This window comes from Actinia tenebrosa, unplaced genomic scaffold (assembly GCF_029948245.1).
Source record: "Actinia tenebrosa isolate PJP-AT-01 unplaced genomic scaffold, QUT_ActTen_1.0 PGA_scaffold10__47_contigs__length_13832649, whole genome shotgun sequence".
NCBI classification, from domain to species: Eukaryota; Metazoa; Cnidaria; class Anthozoa; order Actiniaria; family Actiniidae; genus Actinia; species Actinia tenebrosa.
The window spans coordinates 3,356,353-3,379,795 of record NW_028292570.1 but is presented as its reverse complement, the minus strand read 5'-3'; the positions used below and the strand labels follow the sequence as shown (position 1 = coordinate 3,379,795).

The following is a 23,443-nucleotide window of genomic DNA, read 5'->3' as shown; positions in this document are numbered from 1 at the left end:
AGGGGAGGGGAGGGTGGGGAGAACAAAAAAAAAATCTATCCATTGTTGAATATTTAAAACTCTCCCCTCTTCATGAATTGGCTATCTGACAAGGACCGCGGACCACCCTAAAAAGGAGGGGGGCTAAGATTTCGAAATATAAGAGACTAGTATGGAAAAAAGTGTGGGCTAAAATTGGAAAATATAAGAGACTATAGTACTGGAAAAGGTAAACTTGGGTGACTATAACCCCCCCCCCCCCCCCATGGTCCCTGCCTCTCAGAACAGAGCAATTGGAATTTACATTGTTATGCTTCGTAGAGGGAGGAAAAGCCAGATAGCCACCAAAAACCCTTGACCCTTCCATCGTAAACATTGGCCAGTGTTCAAATCCACAGGTAACCCAGAGAAGGTTGTTGCAGTTGTTTTCTACAAACATCCCACAACATGATGATACTCTTGGTATTAAATACTTTATTCAAAACTCCTAGTTTAGCTAAAAAATCAGGAAGGACCCCTGAAATAGCGCTAAAAAGACAATCTTATGTTACAATGATATTGATTCTTTGATCTTTACTATTACAATAAAGCAGCAGGGTAGTTTGATATTCCTAGTACGTTTTCATAACAGTCCAAGAAAAAACAATATAAAAATCAACTCTCGTGATATTTTACATTGATACAGCAGCAAAACAAGACAGCATAAAACAACAGAATGAACTTTACCCCTTTTCTGGAAGAATTAAAATTTCACATGAAAAGCAGATGTGACAATGATGTCTAAAATGCCAAGGTCTAGGCCTAATTCCCCTGTATTCTTCGATTGCAAGTTACATCACCGCTGCCATCTTGGTGGTACATTTAACAAAAGATTAAATCCATCGTGTAGTTCCAGAAAATATCCATATACCCCCACCATGGAGGGATTTTGTAAAAGAACCCCCCCTACCCCTAGGAACTTCCAATATTCTTCCATACAAACTCCGTAATTTTGTTCTTTCTCTGACCACCTCCCCTCCAGAATTTCCAGTTCCCTCCATGAGTGGGGTATGGATATTTTCTGGAACTACACATTGTTAATCACATCAAAATGGCAGCCATGTTTTTGTCTTTTCACTCTCTTGGGAATGCTTGCAACCCATCAGTTGGATAGATTCCTGATTAAATTCTTTGAGGCCAAGATCTGTACGCATCTGATTTTTACTGGGGGAGGAGATCAATGCATGCAATGTTGAAACACAAGAACAATATTAAACTTGGAAAAGTTTACATAATATCAAGCAGAGCTTTACACTGGGTGCAAGATATCCAACGACTGGAACAGATAAATTGTACATTAAAAATCATGACCGTGAAGTACTCAAGTTGCAAGTCACAGAGCATCTCTCAATTACATGCACGAAACCGTGAAGATTTTTTTTGAGGCATAATAGATTTTGGTGGACATCAATCAGTGTTTCCCAGCATTGTCGGAAAACACAAAGCTTTTAAGGGCACATGCCTATGGAATGTCATGGAAACGCCTTGATTGATGTCCACCAAAACCTACTTTGTCAGGATGGCAAATAATTGTAGAATTATTTCATGTGTGTAATTGAGAAGTGCTGTAATGCAATACTCCAATTTGAAGAGTTCTTTTACTCATTATTCTCTTAAATAATGAACCATTTGGTGGGGTAAGAAGTATTTGTATAATTCAAAAGAACAGGGTCGACTTAACAGATCTAAAATGTATTTGAGAGTTGTGACAGTTATGCTCTCAGGGCTGAGACTAAACAAAAAAAACCTGGAGCACTGTGGAGTCAGAGAATGTACCAGCAGTTAAAATATACAACAATCCTTTGAGATTATCAGTTTAAAATCTTCCCCGTCCACGCCCTCTACCACCACGCCCTCTACCCCCTCGTCTATTTCCTGAGAAATTGTCTGGCATGCTTTGCCCTTGGACTTTGCCATTTGCAGCTCCGCTGCGTCGGCCAGGAGGCATATAAACTTGGAAGCCACCAGATTTTCTTGGCTTTGGTCTCGAGGCTTGATTTGTAGCAGATTTTTTCTCTGGTGGGATGTCAAAGGTGATTGGTGTGATTCCTGCTCGTTTACGCCTAAATGAACAAAATAACAGAAGACTCATGAATATTTAGTTTTAAATGAAGCTGAAAATAACTTCTCAATAGGTTACTTACTTTTCATCTAACTCTGGGTTTTGTTCAGCACTGGGTTGTGGTGGACTAGATGTACTAACATTTACTTTTGACTGCAAAAAATAGCATAATTATAATTATAATAATGTAATAATAATATGATAATAATAATAATTCAATAGTTTTAAGTAGGCCTGTATCCTGCCTGGACTCTAATTTTCCTTTTACACCTTGCCACCCCCCTCCCTTCACATTATATGATGGACCATTCAAAACGTTTCACCCAACATGTCCAGCATGTGGGAATGTGGGAAGCACTATGTCATCATGTTACGTCCATCAATAAACTTACTGGTGATTTCCAAGATAGAGATACAAATGTCTTGTATGCAGGAGGATTATGGAACAAGTCCTGTAAAAGATAAAGTGTCATAAGTGTTTTAGTCTTAAACTATTACAGCCTGTTTCATGTTTCATGACCTAACCAACTCCAGATGTCTGGTGTTTTGGGCTCTGTCAATCAAACTAGTGATGGGCTGAGTGGATTCCAATCATAAGTGATAAAAATTTCCATGACCCAACAGCCAATTTCTAATGGGAAAATGAATGTCAAGTCACTGGTGTCAAGTCAGTGCAATGTTTTTCCCTGGCAATTGGAATGACTCAGTGATAAATTCAATTGACAGATTTTCTGGAACTATAACTTAATATTTAATACTTGAAGTACCTTAATTATTGTGTTGATGTTGTTGGTTGTTCTTAGAGCTGCTACTTTCATTTTGTTCTCTTCTTCTTGTAATGCAGCACCAGTCTTGCCCTGAAGGGCTATTTTTATTTGCTTGATGTATATTTGACAACCTTGTGCAAAATACTGCAATCTGTAGAACACACACAAAAAATAAGTGTTACTATCAAGTTCAAATATGTGTGGCTAAGTGTATCCACACACACTTGTTTTAAGGAGCAAGTGTGGCTTGGTTGGTTAGTGTGCTGCCTGCTAAGCAAGAGATCCATAGTTTGATCCTCAGTGATCTCATACAAAAATTATTGTTTTAAGGAGCAAGTGTGGCTTGGTTGGTTAGTGTGCTGTCTGCTAAGCAAGAGGTCCACAGTTTGATCCTCAGTGATCTCATACAATTGTTTTAAGGAGCAAGTGTGGCTTGGTTGGTTAGTGTGCTGTCTGCTAAGTGAGAGATCCATAGTTTGTTCTTCAGTCGCCTGTAACACTTGTTTTAAGAGCAAGTGTGGCTTGGTTGGTTAGTTTGCTTAAGGATCTCACCTCTTTGGTTTACTGTATTATAGTGTTTGGTGCATTCAATACCTTAATCTAAAATCTTTCAATCTTTCTGTCGCTTCATCTCCCGTTAAAAATTCTTGGTGCTGCAAGAAAAAGTTATATCACAAAAGTGTTAATGATTATGAGGGCATTTATACTTGTATATAATATTAAGCACACATGCCACAACGGCTTATTGCATGATAGTAGAGTTTGTTGCATTTCTCCTTTAATTTGAGGCTTTCTACCGAGTGCTCTGGTTCTCCTCCCTGTGCACAACCTAACATGCAAACTTCCAATTCTATCTGTGAGTCCTGAGTTAACTGTAAACCTTTACTGTTTTGACAGAATTCATATGTTGTTTTGTAATACCAGGTGTGTAGCGAGGACCTAGGAGCTGGGGGGTCACTGATCCAAAATAAGAAAAAATTTCAAATTCCCACGTGCAGATTCCAGGCTCTGACCGGGTTCGCAGTGCACAGGTAGCCCGTCCGGATAACTTCGTATAAATTCGCACTTTTGTAGGTCGTAATAATTCATTTTCCTCTTTCGTTTCGGTTTAATATGTTTTTTTTGTTGTTATTCTTTTTTCAAAATTTTTTTTTTCAAAAATTTTGGGTGGGGCACGTGCCCCCCCTCGCTACGCTGTGTAATACTATTTCACTTACATTTTTTGCTAGACTGTGGAATGCATAAAGTAAGCACTCTACGAATGAAAACTGTAGCTTAGGTTCAGAACCTTCTTCCTTTTTGTCTTCAGAATCCTCTGCTGGTGGCAGTGGCATGTATTCCTGGAAAAAAATGATTCAAATTTTTCAAAACACTCTCTCCAAAGGAGCAGAATTTGGATAAAATCTCTCCTACCCCTGAAAAACTAATCAGGCCCCCCTACCTCTGGTATTTGGAGGTGAAACGAGATCATGTAAGTAATATCCTATTACTTGTTTAAACAATTCTTCCCATTGTCCTTGGTTTACAAGGATAACCCTTAATAGCTGTGGCTAAAAAACCTGTGGCCTTATTCCATGCTCCAATTTGAATTTAGAAGTTGATTTTATGTTTATATATGGGATATATATAGGTTTCAAAGGCTTTTATTTTTCCACACACGAAAAAGCAAATAATTACAAATAGAAATTAAGAAAGAAGTGGAAAGGGGCAGGAGGAACAACCCAAAAGGGGTTAACTAAGAAAGATCCTGCACCAATGTAAACAATTTTAAAGAAATAGTGAATGGCGGAATATTATACTTACAATAAAATAGTAAAATAGAAATCAAGCATTTTTAAGTTGAAAACAGTAACAGTAAAGATTTACATTTACGAGTTAAATGTAAGAACTTGTAGTTTACTGAGATATGAGGTATTTGAAATAATACCAACATGACTATGTTATTGCAATTTTGAGCTGCCAATACGACCGCAATATATTTATGTCAATGCCATCAATATAAAACTGGTTTTGGTGACACAAAACTGCAATCAGTTTTGTATCGCGATTCTCCTATCGCAAGGTAATTATGAACCAAGGATATGGGTTTATTTTCAGCTGCTCTCTCACAATCAACCTTATAGGAGAATCCCAATACTTATATCCTAGTACAAACCTACCAGGAGTAATGTAAAGACTGGTTCAATAGCAGCTTTTATCGTCTCTTCCTTCAAGCCACAAGGTGACATCTCTGCTAACAGTTTCAGAAGCTCCAGCTTTGAGTCTCCACATTCACTGAAGTGAGGCAAGATTTGTTCCAGCAGGTATGAGAAAAACGGCTCGGCAGATGCTCCTTTCTGAAACACACACAAATGTTTTCCCATTTCAGATCATGTGTCATTCCCTTGAGTATTATTTCTTTGTTTGATGGTTGCACATGAGAAGACACAAAATATGAACACAATTGAAATATAGGATCTTATTCTTAAGAGGAGGACTTGTGATCTGAAATGTAGATAAAATACTACTATATTCAGACCAACTGAATTCTGGGTTCCAGAATGTTTGCTTTGTTCTAGTTTTCCCCTGACACCCAGGTAGACAAACTATTTAGGGTACGTTACAGAGTAAACTTGTTCAAGACAGATTTTAAAAGGAGAGAGGGGCCAAGAGGAACCTATGGGACGACTCCTTATATATTGGACAAGGAGTGGCGATGAGAAAGAAACTTTTTAGGGGAACCTGAAATTTGGGGTTAGGATTTTGCAAGAGTAACAAGGGGTGGGCAGAGAGAAAGAGGGAATTGGGATTACACACTGATTCTTGAAATTTAATAGGAAAGAGGTAAAATTTATTGTTTTTATTGTACTTACAGCAAAGAAAGGAAGACCCTGTCTTGCACAAGAGATAAATCGATCAATGCTATCCTGCTCTGATACCTTTGGAAGTAATATGAATATGAAAATGTTAATAAAAACAATACAAAAACCCTATAGAAAAAAGTTATATAATAACTTATTTCATTTTATCACAAGCTTAGAAAATATCTGTTCATTGCTTCACAATGATCGAGAAATTGTGATATTGATTCAAAATTTGAGACAGGTTAATAAGTAATAGACTACTGTTAATTGAATTACATTTTTTAAATTAAGACCCCATTTGAATTTCTTTGTTACGTCTTGAAATGCGCCACTGAGCTCCTGGAAATGGCACTATATAATTTGAATTATTATTACATACTCTGACTATTGATTTGAGTGACTGAAGTTTATCACCTTTTTACCTGTGGCAACTTTTCTCTTTATTAGTTCGCAGCAATATTAGAACATTGGTAGATATGTTGCTTATACAAAGACATAAATAGAGGATAATGAACCTAAGAAACTGCAAATTATCTAAAGATGCATCATTTTAACTATCAGCATGTAGTCTCAGAATAAGGACAAGTAGTTATAAACATCATGGCCAACTTCTGATCTGTTAGGATCAGAACTGCCATTTTATTAGCCGAGAGATCTTCATCATAGACTACAAGTCAGATATGGAACTTCATTCTGTTTTTAGTGGGGGAGGGGAGGGGAGGGGGGGTGGAAGGAAGTCAATCAAAGGAGGGTAAATGGAAAAAATATAAGTAGGGGGGGGGGGGGGGGAGATAGAAGGTAGTAAAAATGATGACTCTTAACCTGGAATGGCTGGTTTAGTTCAGCTTGTTCTGTAACAATGTCGGCAAGTTCTTGGTGAGCTCCAGACATGATTTTAAGTTTTGACAAGATGGACATGAATATTGTGAATTCTTCACCATTGACATCAGAAAAAGCCTAAATAAAAATAAAAAGAACAAGATGAAATATTGTCTATAACACTGGACCACTTTATTTGGGTATAAATGCTAAAGATCTATTTTCAGACAATATACCATTCCACTAGTAAATACCCTAGGGAATTGACACATGATCTGAAATGAAAAAATATTCTTTTCTGTCCAAACTAATTTGGAAAAATTGATGCAAATATTTCTAACTCGATTTCAATATAAATATAGAGAGAATGAGAGAAAAATATCAAATGCCCTTGGCGGGAATATAATATATAGAGGATATTACATGGGCGCACGAAGATACGAAATTTATCTTTGAGTGTTGAAAAGATCTCTCACGAGTGAGCGCAGCGAACAAGTGAGAGATTTTCAAGACGAGAAGATAAATTTCGTATCTCCAAGCGCCCATGTAATATTCTGTTTATTATATAATTATCAATGAAGTATGTTTTGGCTTTTTCAGGCAATTCTTTCCGTGTATTTTTGAATAGTTATCGCAATGGTGTTATTTTCACACGTGAAAATAACATGTTATTTTCACGTGTGAAGATATCAATTTTTCGAAAAGGAGAAAAATAGATATTTCATTGGTAATTATGTAATAAAAATATGAATTCTTGATTCCACCAACATCTCAATCCTAAAAAATTCTTAGAATTCATAATTTTTAGAATGTGAAAGCTAAGCCTCACTTTTGAAATAAGAAACAAAAGCAAAGTATTAGAATAAGAAAACAAGCAATTTCCAGATTCAATGCTAAGTCAAACATTCTAGAAATTATGGCATTTTTAAGAGTAGTGAATTTCAGCTCATAATATCTCCAAACGACAGCAATAGACCTATCCCAAATTTGCTTGACTGGTCAAGAAACAATGATTTCAAGTCGAGGTTGACCTTGATGAATAAAAGAATCTCGAATTCAAACCATTGTTTCATGGTCAGTCAAGCGAATTCGGGAAAGGTCTATTGATTCTCCATGTAAATCTTTCACTCACTTTTTTGATTTCATCAACAATGTATCTTTCTGTGTCTTCTTTAGGGTGGAGATACTGTTTGCCATATTGTGTCACGGTCGAGCTAAGAAACTTGATTGCTTTGTCCCTTACATGTTCTTCTCCACTAAGTATCTGTGAGAATATGCCTCCGATTGTACCTTGGTGATGGAAATATCGTGATCAGATACAGTTGTCTAGATTCTTACAGTGCGAATTGAAAAACCATAGGCACCTAGAAATATTTCAAGAATGTTCAATATCCAATCAGAAGCGTTATTGTTATCTTTCCGTTATCTTGTGGTTAGAAAGTCAATTCTGATTGGCCAAAGAAGAATAGAACATTCCTAGAATATTTCTAGGTGCCCACGGTTTTTGATTCGCACTGTAAATTAATCATTAGTTTTTTTGCCATTTTCCATATTCTGCAAACTCAAACATTTGAACCTGCTTGTTGTGAAATGGGTTTTTCACTGCTGCCAGTCAAGAACATAAAAGGTACTGACTGATTTTTTTTGATTGACGGCAGCAAAAATTTTTTTTCATCACTATCTTCATCCATCATCACCATTCATCATCATCTTATCATCACCATCATTACCTATCATCGTCATTATCAATGATGATTATTTATTATTATTACCTTTGGCATCCATTTTAAATAAATATAGTAAAGAATTCCTGACAGTAGTTAACTCAGTGACATCATCTACAGAAGAAGAAAAAATTAAAAAATATTATCAAAAATGTGAGGACAAATCTTGGAGGTACGGAGTAGTCAATATACAGCCTCTCCCAAATTCGCTTGACTGATCACGAAACAATGGTTTGAAGCCGAGGTTGAATTTGATGAATAAAGGATCAAGTTCAGTCTCGACTTCAAACCATTGTTTCATGGTCACCCAAGCGGATTCAGGAAAGGTCTATTGAACCTGTTGCAAAAAGGGATCAATCTTCCACTGGAAACCACCCTTGGTTTTTGTTGGTTATACTTTGGTTTCTAAATACATACCTGCTTGAAGGAGCTGAGTCAGAACATCGGCAATCCTTGGTAAATGTTCAATTTCATCTTGACATAGCTTGGGGAAATCCTTTATTGTCTGCTTTCGTATCTTAAAATTTAAAAAGAGACTTTACCTAAAGTCGTCGAGGATGACACATGGCAGCAGCAACTGATATAAGCTTGTTGCCCTCCATTTTACATTTTTATTCAGCAACAGCAAAGGTCTAAGGCCAAACAAAAAAATAAGTGTGTTTCCTCTTGCTTGACCGACCCTAATTTTCTTGCCGGATTTTGCCGACCCTAATATTGTTTTCACTCCCAAATGCACCACAGGGTTCCCAGTAAGCTCCTTTCCACTGTTGTATTAGTAAAAAAAACCTGACCTATTGACCCCAATTATTTTTCTCATGCAACAGGAAACACACTTATTTTTTTGTTTGGCCTGACCACTTAATAATAATTGACTTGGATGGAGTGGAGTGGATTGGAGTGGATGACACATGACAGTTGAGAGTAATATTACAAACTTGCTAACATCTTTGAAAGAGACAGGACTGCCATAATATGTGGTGATCCAGCTACGACAAAGATCTAACCATTGACAGATATTTTTATAGCAAAAGCAGCACTTTCTACTCATGTATATTAAGACCTTGAGTGTAGGTCAAGCCAATATGACCTTGCGAACAAGAGACCAAACCAAAGGAGCCAACTGGGTGGCAGTTTAATATTTAACTTAATAATATTATAACTGTATTATACATGCAAAGCCTTTTCTTAAAACTTACGGCTATATCTTCATCTTCGCACAAGTCCAACAAAGCATCAATAGCTTGGTCCTGTAGTTTTGGAAAATTCTTAAAAAATCTTGTAATAAATGTTGAAGCTAAGCGTTTCTCTCCAGGTGTCCCCTTGACAAAGTTTAGAATTGAAGCATAGGAATCCTCGTGCTAAAAATAAAGAAAAGAGGATGAGAGGAAAATTGAGATTCTTTACTATCGATTGCATTTCAACAATAATTTTGAAGTATATTGTTAATAATTATTTACCAAATTGAATATAGGCTAATATAGACCTCCTTGGCTTGGGAGCACTCGAGCATAATGTTTTCTCATTTGAGACCACATGTCATTACATAGAGAATCATTTCTTTGTTTAACAGTTGCACATGAGAAGACACATGAATAATACACCTCAATAAAATAATCTCATTCTCAAGACCACGTGTCATTCCCTAGAGTATTATTTCTTTGTTTATTGGTTGCACATGAGAAGACACATGAATAACACACCTCAATAAAATAATATCTTTATCAAGGGAATGACACATGGTCTGAAATGGAAAAACATTATGCCTGAGCCAAGAAGCTCTGTTCACCAACATCGCTGAGCCTGAGATAACAGCCTCCCCTCTGAAAGCCATGCACTAATCTACTTAGCTATGCATGCTACTATACGTGTTTCCATGATAGCGTCAGAAAGCACAAAGATTTCAAAGCGTTCAATATGCATGTGATGGAAACACCTGATTGATGTCCACCAAAACATACTTTATTGAGATGGAAAAGTGCATGATTTCGTGGTGTTATATTGAGAATGTCTGTAATTGGTGAAATCAGTTTTGAAAATCAACAAAGAGCAGTGGGATTTCACATTTTTACATTATTTCAGGTAGCAAAAAGTTTTACAACTAGATATCTATTCGTAAACTGAGTATTTATGGGAATGAAAACTTCAAAAATCATGAAATTAAATCTGGGTTTTTACGTTGGTTCTAAGTTGAACTAACTTCCATTCGAAGTATTCGTTTCATTTCAGTCCAAACGTTGAGCAAAAACGTCCAAGTTTTTCAGTCTACGCTATTTCTTCCCAACATATAAACTTAACATACTAATCCTTCAGCTATAATTCATGATCTATGATCCAAAAAGTTAATTACAAAACACCTTAATGATTTATAAGTTTAATATCAAAAGACTTCACATGATGTTTTGAGCCGCCATTTTGGATTTCACTCACCTCATTTATATTATCTTTTGCATCAGCTAACACTCCAAACAACCGGTAAAGCTCCTCAACTCCTTCCATGGCGTTATTCTAAGGATTTCAGAGTATAAATAAGAATGTTGGTTAAGTAATTTAGATAAAAATTTGCAAGAATTACGAGATAAACTTGAAGAATCCAGTTGACAAGAAGATTGAACCACGCTCAGCCTCGATGTGATGCAGCAGGCTCATGATCAATACTGGTCAGCGGGGATCTTTTCTTCAATGAATTCATTATTTTGAATTTTTTTTTTTAATTCTTCCTTTTATTTCTTTCATTATTTTATTCCTTAATCCTTTGTGGATCCGCGACAATTACGGGATTATACTCGTTCGACAAGTTTAATTATCGTCATATCGTATTTAATTCAAGGTTCAGAAGTGACGTACGTTTAATAAAATTTTAAAAAGCCACTTTTAATTTCACCCAGTTGAAATTTTGCCTGCGGTTAAATTTTAGAGCACGGCTTATACTCCGCGTAAAAAGACATTTCTGAGAACTATAAAATTCTATTCTTAATTCATCTGCTTTCCTTCCACTTCAGATACGATTTTTATTTATTTCAAGGCATGGAATTGCGGCCAAATATAAAAGACCTCAAAAAGAGAGATCGATTCCTTCTCAAGAATCCAACTACTTAAAATGAGCCATTTCAAAAACTCTAATAACACTTAATTTGGTCCATTAGATTGTGAATATTCTCTTTGATGACTTAATAGCTTGTATGACATATTTGCTTATTATTTTTAAGAAAAATTATTTGTTTTTAAAGAACAAATATAGTATTTCATTTATTTTCTGTGACGTAGTCAAGGGAACCGCCATACTTGTTGAAATATTGAAATCGAAAGATAGAATTAAAGACGTCCCATAGATTGAGAGGACCAAGCTAATGAAAAAAACCTCCAAAGGAGCGAATAATTGAATTCAATTACAAAACCTTAGGAAGACAATCTAGCTTTATTATCGTGAAAATGCCAAGCAAATAAAAGGCGAGCTGAAGGCTTTGCCAGCGGTGACTGACTGGAGAACGGTCATCATCAGTTTATTTAGCTTTGCTGCTAAAAGATACATATATACTCAGTCATAAAGGTAAGGGACAATACTGCACGCATTTTTCCTTCAAGTTATATACTAAGGTGACCAGGGTATCGATTCCTTGGCTTGATGTCGTATGTGAGTATAGAGTTGTTTGTTGGTTGCCCTGTCTTGTGCTTCGAGGTTACGCTATCCAGTTTCTCCTACCTCCACAAAAATCAACTTTTATTTCAATCTATCGGCTGCTTTTTTCTGCAAATGGGTTGTAAAACCTGGTATGAGCTTTTCGCCGTGCACCCTGAAGTGCAATGGTAAACCTCATTAGGGTATATCACGATCATGAGGTCTTTAAACATATTCAAGTGAGATCAAGAGTCAAACATTACGAAATCGCGAGTGTAGATAAAATGGTCAGAATGCATAGTGATTTTGCTGAGACTGAAATATCTTGCTGTAGAGCCAATTAGCGGCCTAGCATCGCAATATCAGGCATATCAGTGAATGAATTTCGTTCCAACTTTTGTTAGCTATCAGTATGCATTAATAATGACATTTTTTTGCGAAATATAATGAAAAAGGTTGTTAATTTTCGGCATTACCAGTAAACGTATTAATCGATGATATTGCAGAAAATAATATTATTAGAATCGATCGTTTTTCCTAAATTGTTTACTAAATGTATTTGTTTTGCATGATCTCTTGTGCTCCCGGCTCTGACTAAATAAAAAAAAGAGAAGATGACATGTGTTACGCTAAAAAATGAAATGATTGAAAAAGCTCGTTTATTTTCAGCATAAAGAACCAATCTTTTATGCCGGACGAAAAGAGTCTGTAAAGGAAATTATTAGAATCGTTTTTCCTTAATTTTTAACTCAATGTTGTTTGTCGTGACGACGTTTTGTTATCTCCACTCTTAAAAAGAAATGTAGAAATCAGAACTCACAGTCAAAGGAGCGGCTTTGCATAAAAGAAATGGAAATATTGAAAAAGTATGAAAATTGGGAATTATGAGTGACAGATGTTCTTATTATTAAATATCTATGTTGTCGATCTTATATTTGCGGATTCACTTTTCAGAGAAGATAATCTTTTTAGAGTACACGATTTTCTGCTCTTAAGAAATAAATAAGAATTGGTAACGCTCTTGAAGGAGATCTCAATTATTGTGAGCACTATGTGTCGTGAAAGTTTGGAACTACAGCCTATGCACTGACGACCTTGGCGCATTCTTTGTCGACCAAAACGGCCCAAAAGTAACGTACATCAGTGTATTCATGCAATAGAAAAAGTATGTGCACATCTATTCTGTACCCTTGTAGAGTTATGTTAGGCATTTTCGCATAGCATTTTCACATATTTTTGCTTCGCGCATAAATCAATAATAATTTCCGCAAGAGAGATTACAAAATGAGATCTAAAATCGCTTTGAGTTTTAACCTTAAAGTGAAAAGTGTGAATTTTATGTACTTATGTTCTTATTGGATCAAATGTTTGTGCGCACTAAACTTAATCTAGCCCTACCCTTAGTGCCGCTATACAGCTGCTGTTAAAAATAGTGCGCGATGAGATAACATAATAGATACACTGAGAATCCCCATTTGTAATAAGTTTATCTTAATAGCGCGGTAAAACGAAGTGTAAACAATCTCTGACGAAATTTGTGTCAATATGTTTTTCACACCAAATATATGTAGCCAAGAAAATTAAAAACGAAAAAAATTAAAAACGAAAAAACTCAATTTCTTGGATTGAATATTTAAGCCGCATGTGCCCACAAAACGAAAAAACAATATTTAAAATTGAAGTGGGCTTGAGGTGTATTTAGAGTTGATTGGATACAAGATATGAAAGTTAAATGCAATTTCTGTTTTTGTTTTGGAAACTGAACAAAAAGACTTTGGGAACCGATTTTACTGTTGAGTGTTTTGAATGAAATTTTGAGAAGGTATGTGTTTTTCATGTTTTGAAAACAATGCCCTGAATTAACGACACGCCAAGGTTTTTATTGGCAATTTTCGAAACTACAGGATCATATGGTAATCCCTCGCTTTAAAACAGAGAGACACAAAACAGTTAAGAAGCTGGATATGAAGCCATTGGCGGAAATAATTTGAAACATTCAATTGTTTGCGAATATTTAACACAGCTTTTGGATTTTGTCGACTAATGTTTGATTTGCTTTTCTTGTTTTAGCAACGAAGGCGTGAAAACGTTTTAAAGTTCAAAGAAAGTCAATTAAAAATTAAAATATTAGACTACAGTACATAAGAGGTTCAGTTTGTACAAAGTGAGAGCATTCATAAAAGAGTTCTTGGGGAAGTCATTAAGCCAATTCAGTTGCCGGGATTCAAGATGAACAACTCGTCTTCAATCCCATCAAGTTGTAAAAACATCAGTGGTATTGTACGATGTAACGTTCCTGCGTATCCTGAACTACCCGCTGAACTATTCGACCTTGTTGAGCTCTACACGACTCTGACACCAATTTTCACCGTCCTGTCCTATTGTCTTCTCGCCGTTGCATTACTGGGGAATTCACTGATTATTTTAACGATTTTCAAAGATCCCAAGTTCCGTGGAGTCGCGCACATTTTTCTCTTGAATATTGCCATTGCTGATGTACTGTATGCGTTGGTGAACATCGCTGGTGAGACTTTGTCAATGGTTCTTTCTGCCAATCAACAGCAAGCCATTCGTTGCTCAGTCTTCAAGCCATTAACAGCCGCCCGTTTTGTATCCTACGCCGTAGGGGTTTTCTCTCTTTCAGTTTTAAGTGTCGAACGCTGGCACGTAATTTGTTTACCGTTTGCAGCTGCCCGAAATCCCTCTCTGAAAAAGAAGATAAAAATCTTGACATTGATTGCTGTCTGGTTGTTGGCTGTTGGAGTTTCTTTCCCCATTGCTTTGTGTACGACAGGACACGAAAAGATTCACACCATCGTCCTCGCGATAAGTCTACTCATAGTACCTTTCCTAATAATCCTCACAGCCAACGTAAAAATCATCTTTTCCATCCGAAAAGCTGGGATTTTCCAAGTCACTGATCAAACACAAGAAGCCTTTCGTAAACGACGCCATCTTCTGAAACTCCTATTCGCGATTGTTATCAGTTTTATTATTCTCTGGCTTCCATATACTGTTTTATATCTTTATTTAAGTTTCTTTCAGACAAAAGATCTTATAATGCGTTATAAGATTGTTATTATTACGAAGGCAGTGGTTGTTACTTCGTATATTAATCCGGCTTTGAATGCTCTTATGTACTATGGTTTCTGTAAGGACTTTAGACGTGGTCTTGTTAGCTTGGTCAGGAAGACTTCGACACAGAGCGTGAGAGTTTCTTGATCTTGGAAAATGTGCTCAGGAATCAAGTGGGGTTGAAGAGAGAAGAGAGAAGAGAGAAGAGAGAAGAGAGAAGAGAGAAGAGAGAAGAGAGAAGAGAGGATGAATGACAAAGTGAGTGAGATCGGATAAGGAATGGAAAGAAATTGGAAAGAAGAATAGGACGGAAATGAAAAAAGAAAATAGAGCTAGAAAAACTAAAGACTAAAGAAAATAAAGAAATCGAGAACAAAGAAAGAAAAATGGAAGGAATGAAAGAGATGAAGAAAGAAAGTAGGAAAAAAGGGAACAAAGGAGGAAAGGAAAAGAAATGAAAGAAAGAAAGAAAAGAATTAAAACTAGGAAGAAAGGAAGGAAGGAAAGAAAGAAGAAAAAGAAATTTAATTAGGAAACTATCAAAATACGGATACGTTTTCCCTTTTCAGCATCTTAGAACTACACTACGTAACATTACGTAAAACTATATCAAAATCTATAAACAAAACACACTATAGCTTTAAATGCCTAATATTGCACATTGATATGAGTTAATCAATATTACTAAGAAATGAAACACATGTATTCAGTAATATATTGGGAAACATACCGAGGGTCAAATGTATACAACGGAAAGCATGCAAATAAATAATGTCAGAAAAAATCTTGAAGTTGTATTTTGATATTGAGGGGCGCCCTTGGCGAGTGCTATCGGCAAATGCGCAGCTTAACTCCTGGTACATATCTTTCAGTGTAACATGTAATCTGCAAACATTATTTTTTTCATGACTGTGGGCGTCCTTTGGGTTTCAGACTGTTACTTCAGAGCACACTGATTGGGTAATTGCCCTAATTCACTATGACGTCACATCAAAACAATCTATTGTTTAAACGCAAAGGTTCATGGTCGTTGGAGGGGGTCAAATCAACGCAAATTCACCGAAAATTGTTCTAAAACTCGATCAATCCACAAAGAGAAGTAGAATAGCAAGCAAACGCTCAGAATATTTTTTAGTACATATTAACACATATTACATCTGAAAACCAGGCCATTTTAGATTAAACTGTTTCGCTAAGTGCAAATTTTGTTGAATTTTCTATTGGATTTGGCGATTCTATTCCCCACATAAACAAACAGTGACGTCAGAGTGAAATAGGGCAATTGGATACTGAATTTTCTCGCTTTCCGATTGGTTTAGGGAACCAGTAAAAATATTATTCGCAATTAGCGAATGTTTAAATACCGTGAATAGTAGGCGTGAAATGACAGATGAACCAACCAAGTCATACCGTTATTAGAATGGTTGCAATTCAAACTAAATTACCCCTCTTCGACAAGTACATAAGGGGCGAGGTCAAAACAATAGTCCAAAATAGGGACCCGATTTTATGAGTCAAAGTGGTGGGTACCTGTACATACCCCCTCTCCCCTCAGAGACCTGCTCCGTGCTTGATACTGGGGGTATGTAGTGGCAATTTCTATACACAAATATGTTTTTTAGCATACATGCAGACAGACAGTCCATTCATTTCTGAGATTTGGTTTTCAGTTTTGGAGATATTTGGGGACAAAATCTAAGATTTCACCCCCAGAGGTGCATGGTGGGTATCGGGTAACACCACCCCTCCCCCCTAAATCGGGCACCGTGAGATGACGATTGTTTGCCCTCATCCCTAAAGACTGCTGAACGCTAGAGTAAATTAATTTATTGAAACTGTTTTTAAACTCTTACATTTTAGATCTGTTTTGCCAAGTGAGCCGTATATGACATCATTTCTATTTTAATAATACAGTTTTATGGCGCAAATACGTAGTTAAGTTGACTTAGATACCTGTTGCAAGTCACGTGACAGCTCTATAAATCTACTGGCACTCACTTCGCGCCGCCAAAACTCGAGGCTAACAATTAATATGATTGTTTTGCAAACTTCATTTGGACTTAATAACTATAAATGATCTTGATTCTGTACTATCCATCGAACTATTTATAGTGGAGGCAGCTTGAGGGAGTGGGACTATTACGCATTCCACCCCACCCCTCCCCACAAAAAACCCTTTTGCTATCGAGTACGCTTTTTTCCACAAAGTCATTACATGTCCATTTAATCATGCGCAGTAACTCACTAATAAAGTAATTTTAAGGTAGAAGATTTTAATTATTTTTCAATTTTTAAAAATAGTCTATCTAATCTTGAAAATTATATTCACAGTGTAAGTGAACACAGTAACTCATAACTCATCGATTATCTACCAAATCCGGTTAATATTTTAACATAAAAAGATATGTGCAGACATTAATAAACAAATATTATACCATACAATTTTGGTGGAATCCCTGTGTTGATGAGAAGAGGAAAAATGGGACTCGGTTGAGCTGTCAATCAACGCTCGTCACAGTCCCTTACTTCCCTTTTCACCACAGAAGCCCCAGAAATTCAATTATTCAAATTTATAAGTTACTGAACGACGCAGTCTCGCTTGGAGTGCTTTTGTTCTTTATGAGGATCTTCGAACACATCTGAGTCATCGATTATTTCAATTGACTGCTTCTTTTTATCAAATTTTGAGAAGGATTTTTTCTTCTTTACTTTGTTGTCCTTGAAAGGTTGGTGTGTAGTGTGGCCATCTTGGATTTTTAAATCCGGTTTGACATCATAGGTGGTTCCGTCAACCTTGTCAACTTTGGCAACTTTTTTATCTTGATCTTAACAGGTACAACACAAGAAATTATAAGAAATGAATGCATAAATTATAATTGGATGGATAGGCGAGTGGATGGGTCGATGGGCTGATGGATTGGTTAATGAATGGGTGGATGAAGAAAGAGATGGATGGGTGGATAAGTTGATGGATGGATGAAGAAAGAGATGGATGGATGGATGAATGGGTGGATGAAGAAAGAGATGGATGGATGGGTGGATAAGTTGATGGATGGATGAAGAAAGAGATGGATGGATGGATGAATGGGTGGATGAAGAAAGAGATGGATGGATGGTTGGATGGGTGGATAAGTGGATGGGTGGATAAGTGGATGGGTGGATGGATGAAGAAAGAGATAGATGGATGCGTGGGTGGATGGGTGGATGAAGGAAGAGATGGATGGATGGATGGATGGATGAAGAAAGAGATGGATGGATGGATGAATGGGTGGATGAAGAAAGAGATGGATGAATGGTTGGATGGGTGGATAAGTGGATGGATGGATAGATGAATGAATGGATGGAAGGATGGATGGATGGATGGATGGATGGGTGGATGGATAGTTAGGTGGGTGGATGGTTGGATGGATGGGGTGGGTGGGGTTGATGGGTGGATGGGTGGGTGGATGGATGAATGGGTGGTGGCAGGGACGGACGGACGGACAGACGGATGGTGGGTTTGATGGAGATAGGGAGGGATGGATTACTTACTGTCCTCGTCTTCAGGAATAGTTTCAGACATACTCCTCAACAAAGTTCGCCGTTTCTTCAGTTCCGATTTTGAATAATTTCTAGTGAGTTTTCTTGGTTTGAATGGCAATTTTGTTCTTTTAAACGGTTTATATTTCAAAGATTCTGTGGCCAGAAAGATCTGGGCTTCTTGTGGTTGGAGAAACCAGAGAAGCTTTTCTTTGTCATTATCAGAGAAATGAATTACTTCATCATCGACAGTCGAAATTTCCTGAAAATATAAAAAAAAGGATAGTTTTAAAACAGAAATGTAATTTCCCTTTCTGTCTCTTCCAAAGAAAGACAAGTCGCTTTGTCAGGCTCAAAATATTAACGTATACTATTAAAAATATACTGTTTGTAGAAATAAAAGTATCTTACGTTGTTTATTTCAGCCGCTTCTTCAAATGTTTTGCTTGCTTCTTTTGCAATTGTCTGTTTTTGAACAAACAAACAAACAAAAACATAAAAAAGTTAAAACATTGCGTGATAAAAAATAAAAGATATATAAATAAATATTTCTATACCTCAAAAGTATAGATGGGAAGGGCGTAAGGAGGCGACGCCTTATGGGTCACGTGCATGCCATCGTCATCATATGTGATGTCATGGAGACTAAACGAAGGCTCTTCGGAATGATTGCGATGGCACCATGATCCAGTCTTTGGGTCAAAAGTGTACTGAAAACCAAAAATAAAAATAAAAATAATTAAATTGATAATATTAATTTATTGCGATTTCGAGGAAACAACCCTCTTAAAAGTTTATCAAAGAACGCTTTTGTACTACTCTAGTTTTTAAACTTTTAAAATGAGGCGCGGTGCAATAGCTTTTTGATTTGGAACTGAAAATTTCCTCCACAATCCTTTGCGACATGGAGTCGCACCAATCCCAGTGAGTTTACCGCTAACCGTTAGGGATCAGGCCCAGAAGCACGCCCGTAAACACGGAAAAACATTCAACATCAATGAAAATCAATATGGCAACTTCGTTATGACGCCTTGCTAAATGTCGAAGTTTGACGGAAAACGCCTGACGTCGAACTGCAGTTTGAGGCCAGTTTGCGGCACCTAGCAAGAACGTCTTGCTAAAGGTCTCTAGTGTCTAGACTACCAACCTGTGGTAGGAGCTTCCATCCATGTGTTGCTACCATGTCTACTGCCTCGAGAACGAAATGCACGGTCTCGTCACTCATGAAGTATGGTAGGTTAATACGAGCAAAACCAGGCCTGGAAAGAATGACGGACCATTAGGATCAACATGGCAACCAATTCCATTGCTATAGTAACCAAGGTGAACTCTTTGGTGTGATATGTACTTACTTCATGATTTCCAATGGTTGCCGGCATTCTTCTTCCACTTGTTCTCTATAGTTCAAACAAAAAGCATATATATCAATAAAGAGACAAACTACTGAGAAAGCAAGTTGAGTAAGCAAAAGCTGTTCTTATAAGGATTACTGTCGTTCTACTCTAATAACCGCGAACACTCGAGTACATTTTTTTAAATTTTATTTTTTGTGTAAATATATTTTTATTTTTTCTTTCCCTTTCGTCATTTCATCTCCTTGAATAGCTTTTATAGACTTTCAATACATGTAACGCGAATTCTATTGTTTTCGATTCGTAATCTGATTGTTTGACAAACTCGAGTGGTTAGAATAGAACGACAGTAGAAGATAACCAGTGTTAAGGATACTGAAGGCTTGAAATCAATGATGAATTTGAAGATAGGAAAAAACTAAAATGAAAAAATTTTTTTTCTTTAAACATGTTTAGAACTTGCTGTTTTTGCTCGACATGGTGTAACCAATTAATAATCCCGTCCACCCGAACGCTTCGTCTCCGAGGAGCAGATTAGTACCTAGTCTCTCCCGTTTGTTTCTCGGTTATTCTTACCCCTGGTGGTCTTCAAAAAACCATGTGAACTTCCGCGCAAGATCGTCACTCACGCCAAGTAAATCCTATTAAAACAGGAAATGACAACACGTCAGGTTTAGGACCGGAAGTAGAAAGATCAAAAGTACGAAGACTTTTGACAAATGAACTACTGCAATATTAACAGAAAGTGACGTCACACGTTTTATCTATGATGTCTCAATCTCGTACCCAGAGCCTTATTTCTTACTGCGCATGCTCGACGAAATAACTAATTCAATTATTTTGTCGAGCATGCACAGTAAGAAGTTAGGGCTCAGGGTACGAGATGGAAGATGTTTCGCCTGCTTACCAAAGCATAAGGTCCCGCGCATGCGCATCCTCCTCGGGCTTGGATGCCGTACAGATCGTTGAGTAAGGTGGATACAAAGTTATGGTGGAGGAGTTTGCCACTATCTTGGTGATAGACGATGAACGAGAAGATTGGCAGCCTGCGTGCTTTGTGACTACCGAGGATAGTCAAGCAGGGGTTCTTATTCCAGACTGCGAAGGCTTTCCTAGGTAAGGGGAAAGATGGATTCAATTTGTTAGGTAAATTGAGAGACGGAAATACAGAAACCGGGCCTGAGAAAGAGAGACAGGCAGGCAGACAAACGAACAGACAGACAAATAGACGAACAGACAGACGAAACGACGGACAACCAGAGAGATGGAAAAATAGATGAACGGACGATAGGAAAGAGGGACCGCGGGACAGACAGACAGATGGAAAGACAGACAGACAGACAGATAGCAGGAAGGACGCAGAAAAGTCCACTAAGGTAGCAATAACTAGAAAATTATTCTCACTTGCAAAGTTCTTCTTCTCTTTCTTCGATGAGTTTTGTAGTGACACTCTACAGAAGCAGAAAAGAGGAATTTGGGATTTAGTTCGTCACGTTTTGAAGTGGGGGGTTAAGGGCAAAGTAGTAGTTACCTGCTTTATTTGGAAAACCAGGCCAGCTCGTATGGACTCCACTATTGCTGGTGTTCCTCCTTCCTCTCGTGTCTCGATGTCCTTGAGATACAAGTGAGTATCTCTTGTTACCTACAAAAAAGGGAAGCAAAATATAAGTCATATGTATATGGGTATAGTAGTGATTGCCAAACCTTTTTGTTTTACAAAAAAACGACAGTTATTCGTACTTAATATCATTATTATTATCCTATCAAGTTGATGGTGGTGACAATGATGATTACGACAATGACGATGATGATGATGGTCATGATAGTGATGATAATGATGTTGATTTGAAAATGATAAGAATGATAACGCTTGCCAGTGATGGTGATGAGATGATGGCGGTGGTGAAAATGAAGATGACGATGATGATACTTGATGATGGTGATCAGTGATGATGATGATGACACATAATGATGATGATGATGACACAATGTATGATGATGATGACACAATGATGATGATGACACATAATGATAATGATGACACAATGATGATGATGACACAATGATGAAGACACAATGTTGATGATGATGACACATGATGATGACAATGATGATGATGATGACCCATAATGATGATGATGAGGAATATCGTGGTCAGTGATAAGGATTTTGATAACAATCATGATGGTGATGGTACTTACAAAAAGTACGGTTCCTCCTCCACAGCCTCCAGGTACAGGGTTTTTAAAAACCTTCTTTTTAGCGATAAGCACACCTATTACAAACACACAGCATGAACAAAGTTAACATGTTTCTCAATAGAAATGCACGGAATGCAGCTTAATTTGAAGATAACCATAGGTTTGCAATTCTCAGGAGATCGAAATTCTTTTGTTTTTTCTCTCCAAATTGAGCTCTTTTGACGTCACATGCAAGGGGTCGATAGCAAGCGCCGAGTCATATAATATGCCCAAGCTATACCAGAATGCATTACATTCTCTATCACAGAAAACATTACATTATGAAGTAAAACAATTTATAGCCAAGCTATACCAAAATGCATCACATTTTCTATCACAGAAAACATTGCCTGATTAAGTAAGACGATTTCTATCCAAGCTACCAGAATGAGATGGAACTTACCTGGCGTACCCGGTCCACCTACGAACTTGTGAGGAGACAAAAACACAGCATCTTTATAACTAAGAAAGCAAAAAAAAAAAAAAAAAAAAAAAAAGCATGTTAAAATATCCGTAGAAAAAATAAGCTGACACAATCGATAAACCATCTTAACTTAGGCCTTCATCTTAATATATCCGTTGGCTGAATCTTAATGTATAGCAAATAAAAAATATTTTTTAATTTTCACCTTTTGAAAGGCCATGGATAGTCTTAATGTATAACAAAAACATGCCCAACTTCTAAAACTTGTTTTCCTCTTCTAAATACCCGAATTTTGAATGTTTTTTAATTTTGGAAAATCAGGAACCGTACATAGATGGAATGGACTGGACTTCGGTTGGCTGGATTGTACGGATCGTACACGTTTTTTTACGCCGAATTTGCAGCTTTTATCCAATGATTTTTATTTTATTATTCATAACTAGTGATTCTATTTCAAAATTTTGCAAAAAAAAAAAAAAAAAAAAAAAAAGCAAAACAAAAAATTTTCTTTTAAACAGCACTGGCTGAAGTCCTGTGAAGTGGGTTTAGCGGCAAAGGTTTTTCTAAGGACTGTACACATCATGTGTCTATAGGTGACTCTGTGGATCGTTACAGATTTTTACGACTAATTTTTTTCCATTAAGATGCTATTGAGATAAATTGCATGTTATTTGGATGTGACTGGAATGGATTAGATGTGACTGAAATTGGATTGCAAGTGACTGGGCCTCAGTCAGTGACTGGATCTTGAATCAAAAATATTTTTTCTGAATTTTCACCTTTTGAAAGGCCATGGATAATCTTTATGTATGGCAAAAACATGCCCAACTCCTAAAACTTGTTTTCCTCTTCTCAATGTCTGTATTTTGAGATTTTTGTTACTTTGGAAAATTTGGAACCGTACATGGATGGAATGGACTGGACTTCGATTTGCTGGATCGTACGGATCGTAGACGTTTTTTTACGCCTAATTTGCAGCTTTTA

General features: G+C 36.9%; 3 protein-coding genes across 3 annotated transcripts in view; 1 reads left to right on the top strand and 2 right to left on the bottom strand.

The window, feature by feature from the left end:
- Positions 1-438: 438 nt before the first annotated feature.
- LOC116306819 (apoptosis inhibitor 5) lies at positions 439-10,849 on the bottom strand. Its single transcript, XM_031716930.2, has 14 exons — positions 10,661-10,849; positions 9,430-9,591; positions 8,651-8,750; positions 8,282-8,347; positions 7,642-7,799; positions 6,513-6,647; positions 5,700-5,765; positions 5,007-5,183; positions 4,065-4,187; positions 3,442-3,500; positions 2,848-2,998; positions 2,473-2,532; positions 2,163-2,233; positions 439-2,081 (listed from the first exon to the last, which is right to left on the bottom strand). Exons 1-14 carry the CDS (start codon positions 10,727-10,729, stop codon positions 1,835-1,837), a joined length of 1,644 nt encoding a protein of 547 aa, XP_031572790.2. The 5' UTR covers positions 10,730-10,849; the 3' UTR covers positions 439-1,834.
- A 3,076-nt stretch (positions 10,850-13,925) lies between these two features.
- Positions 13,926-15,349, top strand: LOC116306821 (neuropeptide FF receptor 2-like). The gene has a single exon (XM_031716932.2). It carries the CDS (start codon positions 14,079-14,081, stop codon positions 15,069-15,071), a length of 993 nt encoding a protein of 330 aa, XP_031572792.2. The 5' UTR covers positions 13,926-14,078; the 3' UTR covers positions 15,072-15,349.
- Positions 15,350-16,735: 1,386 nt separating this feature from the next.
- LOC116306820 (uncharacterized) overlaps positions 16,736-23,443 on the bottom strand; it is a 12,743-nt gene continuing 6,035 nt past the window's right edge. The window contains exons 9-20 of the mRNA XM_089026804.1: positions 22,439-22,497; positions 21,997-22,070; positions 21,327-21,437; positions 21,200-21,246; positions 20,703-20,907; positions 20,372-20,436; positions 19,796-19,840; positions 19,591-19,702; positions 19,001-19,153; positions 18,855-18,908; positions 18,456-18,705; positions 16,736-17,749 (exon numbers count right to left, since the gene is read on the bottom strand). Coding sequence (XP_088882930.1) covers positions 17,502-17,749; positions 18,456-18,705; positions 18,855-18,908; positions 19,001-19,153; positions 19,591-19,702; positions 19,796-19,840; positions 20,372-20,436; positions 20,703-20,907; positions 21,200-21,246; positions 21,327-21,437; positions 21,997-22,070; positions 22,439-22,497 — 1,423 coding nt within the window. The 3' untranslated portion in view covers positions 16,736-17,501. The remainder of the gene's footprint in view (positions 17,750-18,455; positions 18,706-18,854; positions 18,909-19,000; positions 19,154-19,590; positions 19,703-19,795; positions 19,841-20,371; positions 20,437-20,702; positions 20,908-21,199; positions 21,247-21,326; positions 21,438-21,996; positions 22,071-22,438; positions 22,498-23,443) is intronic.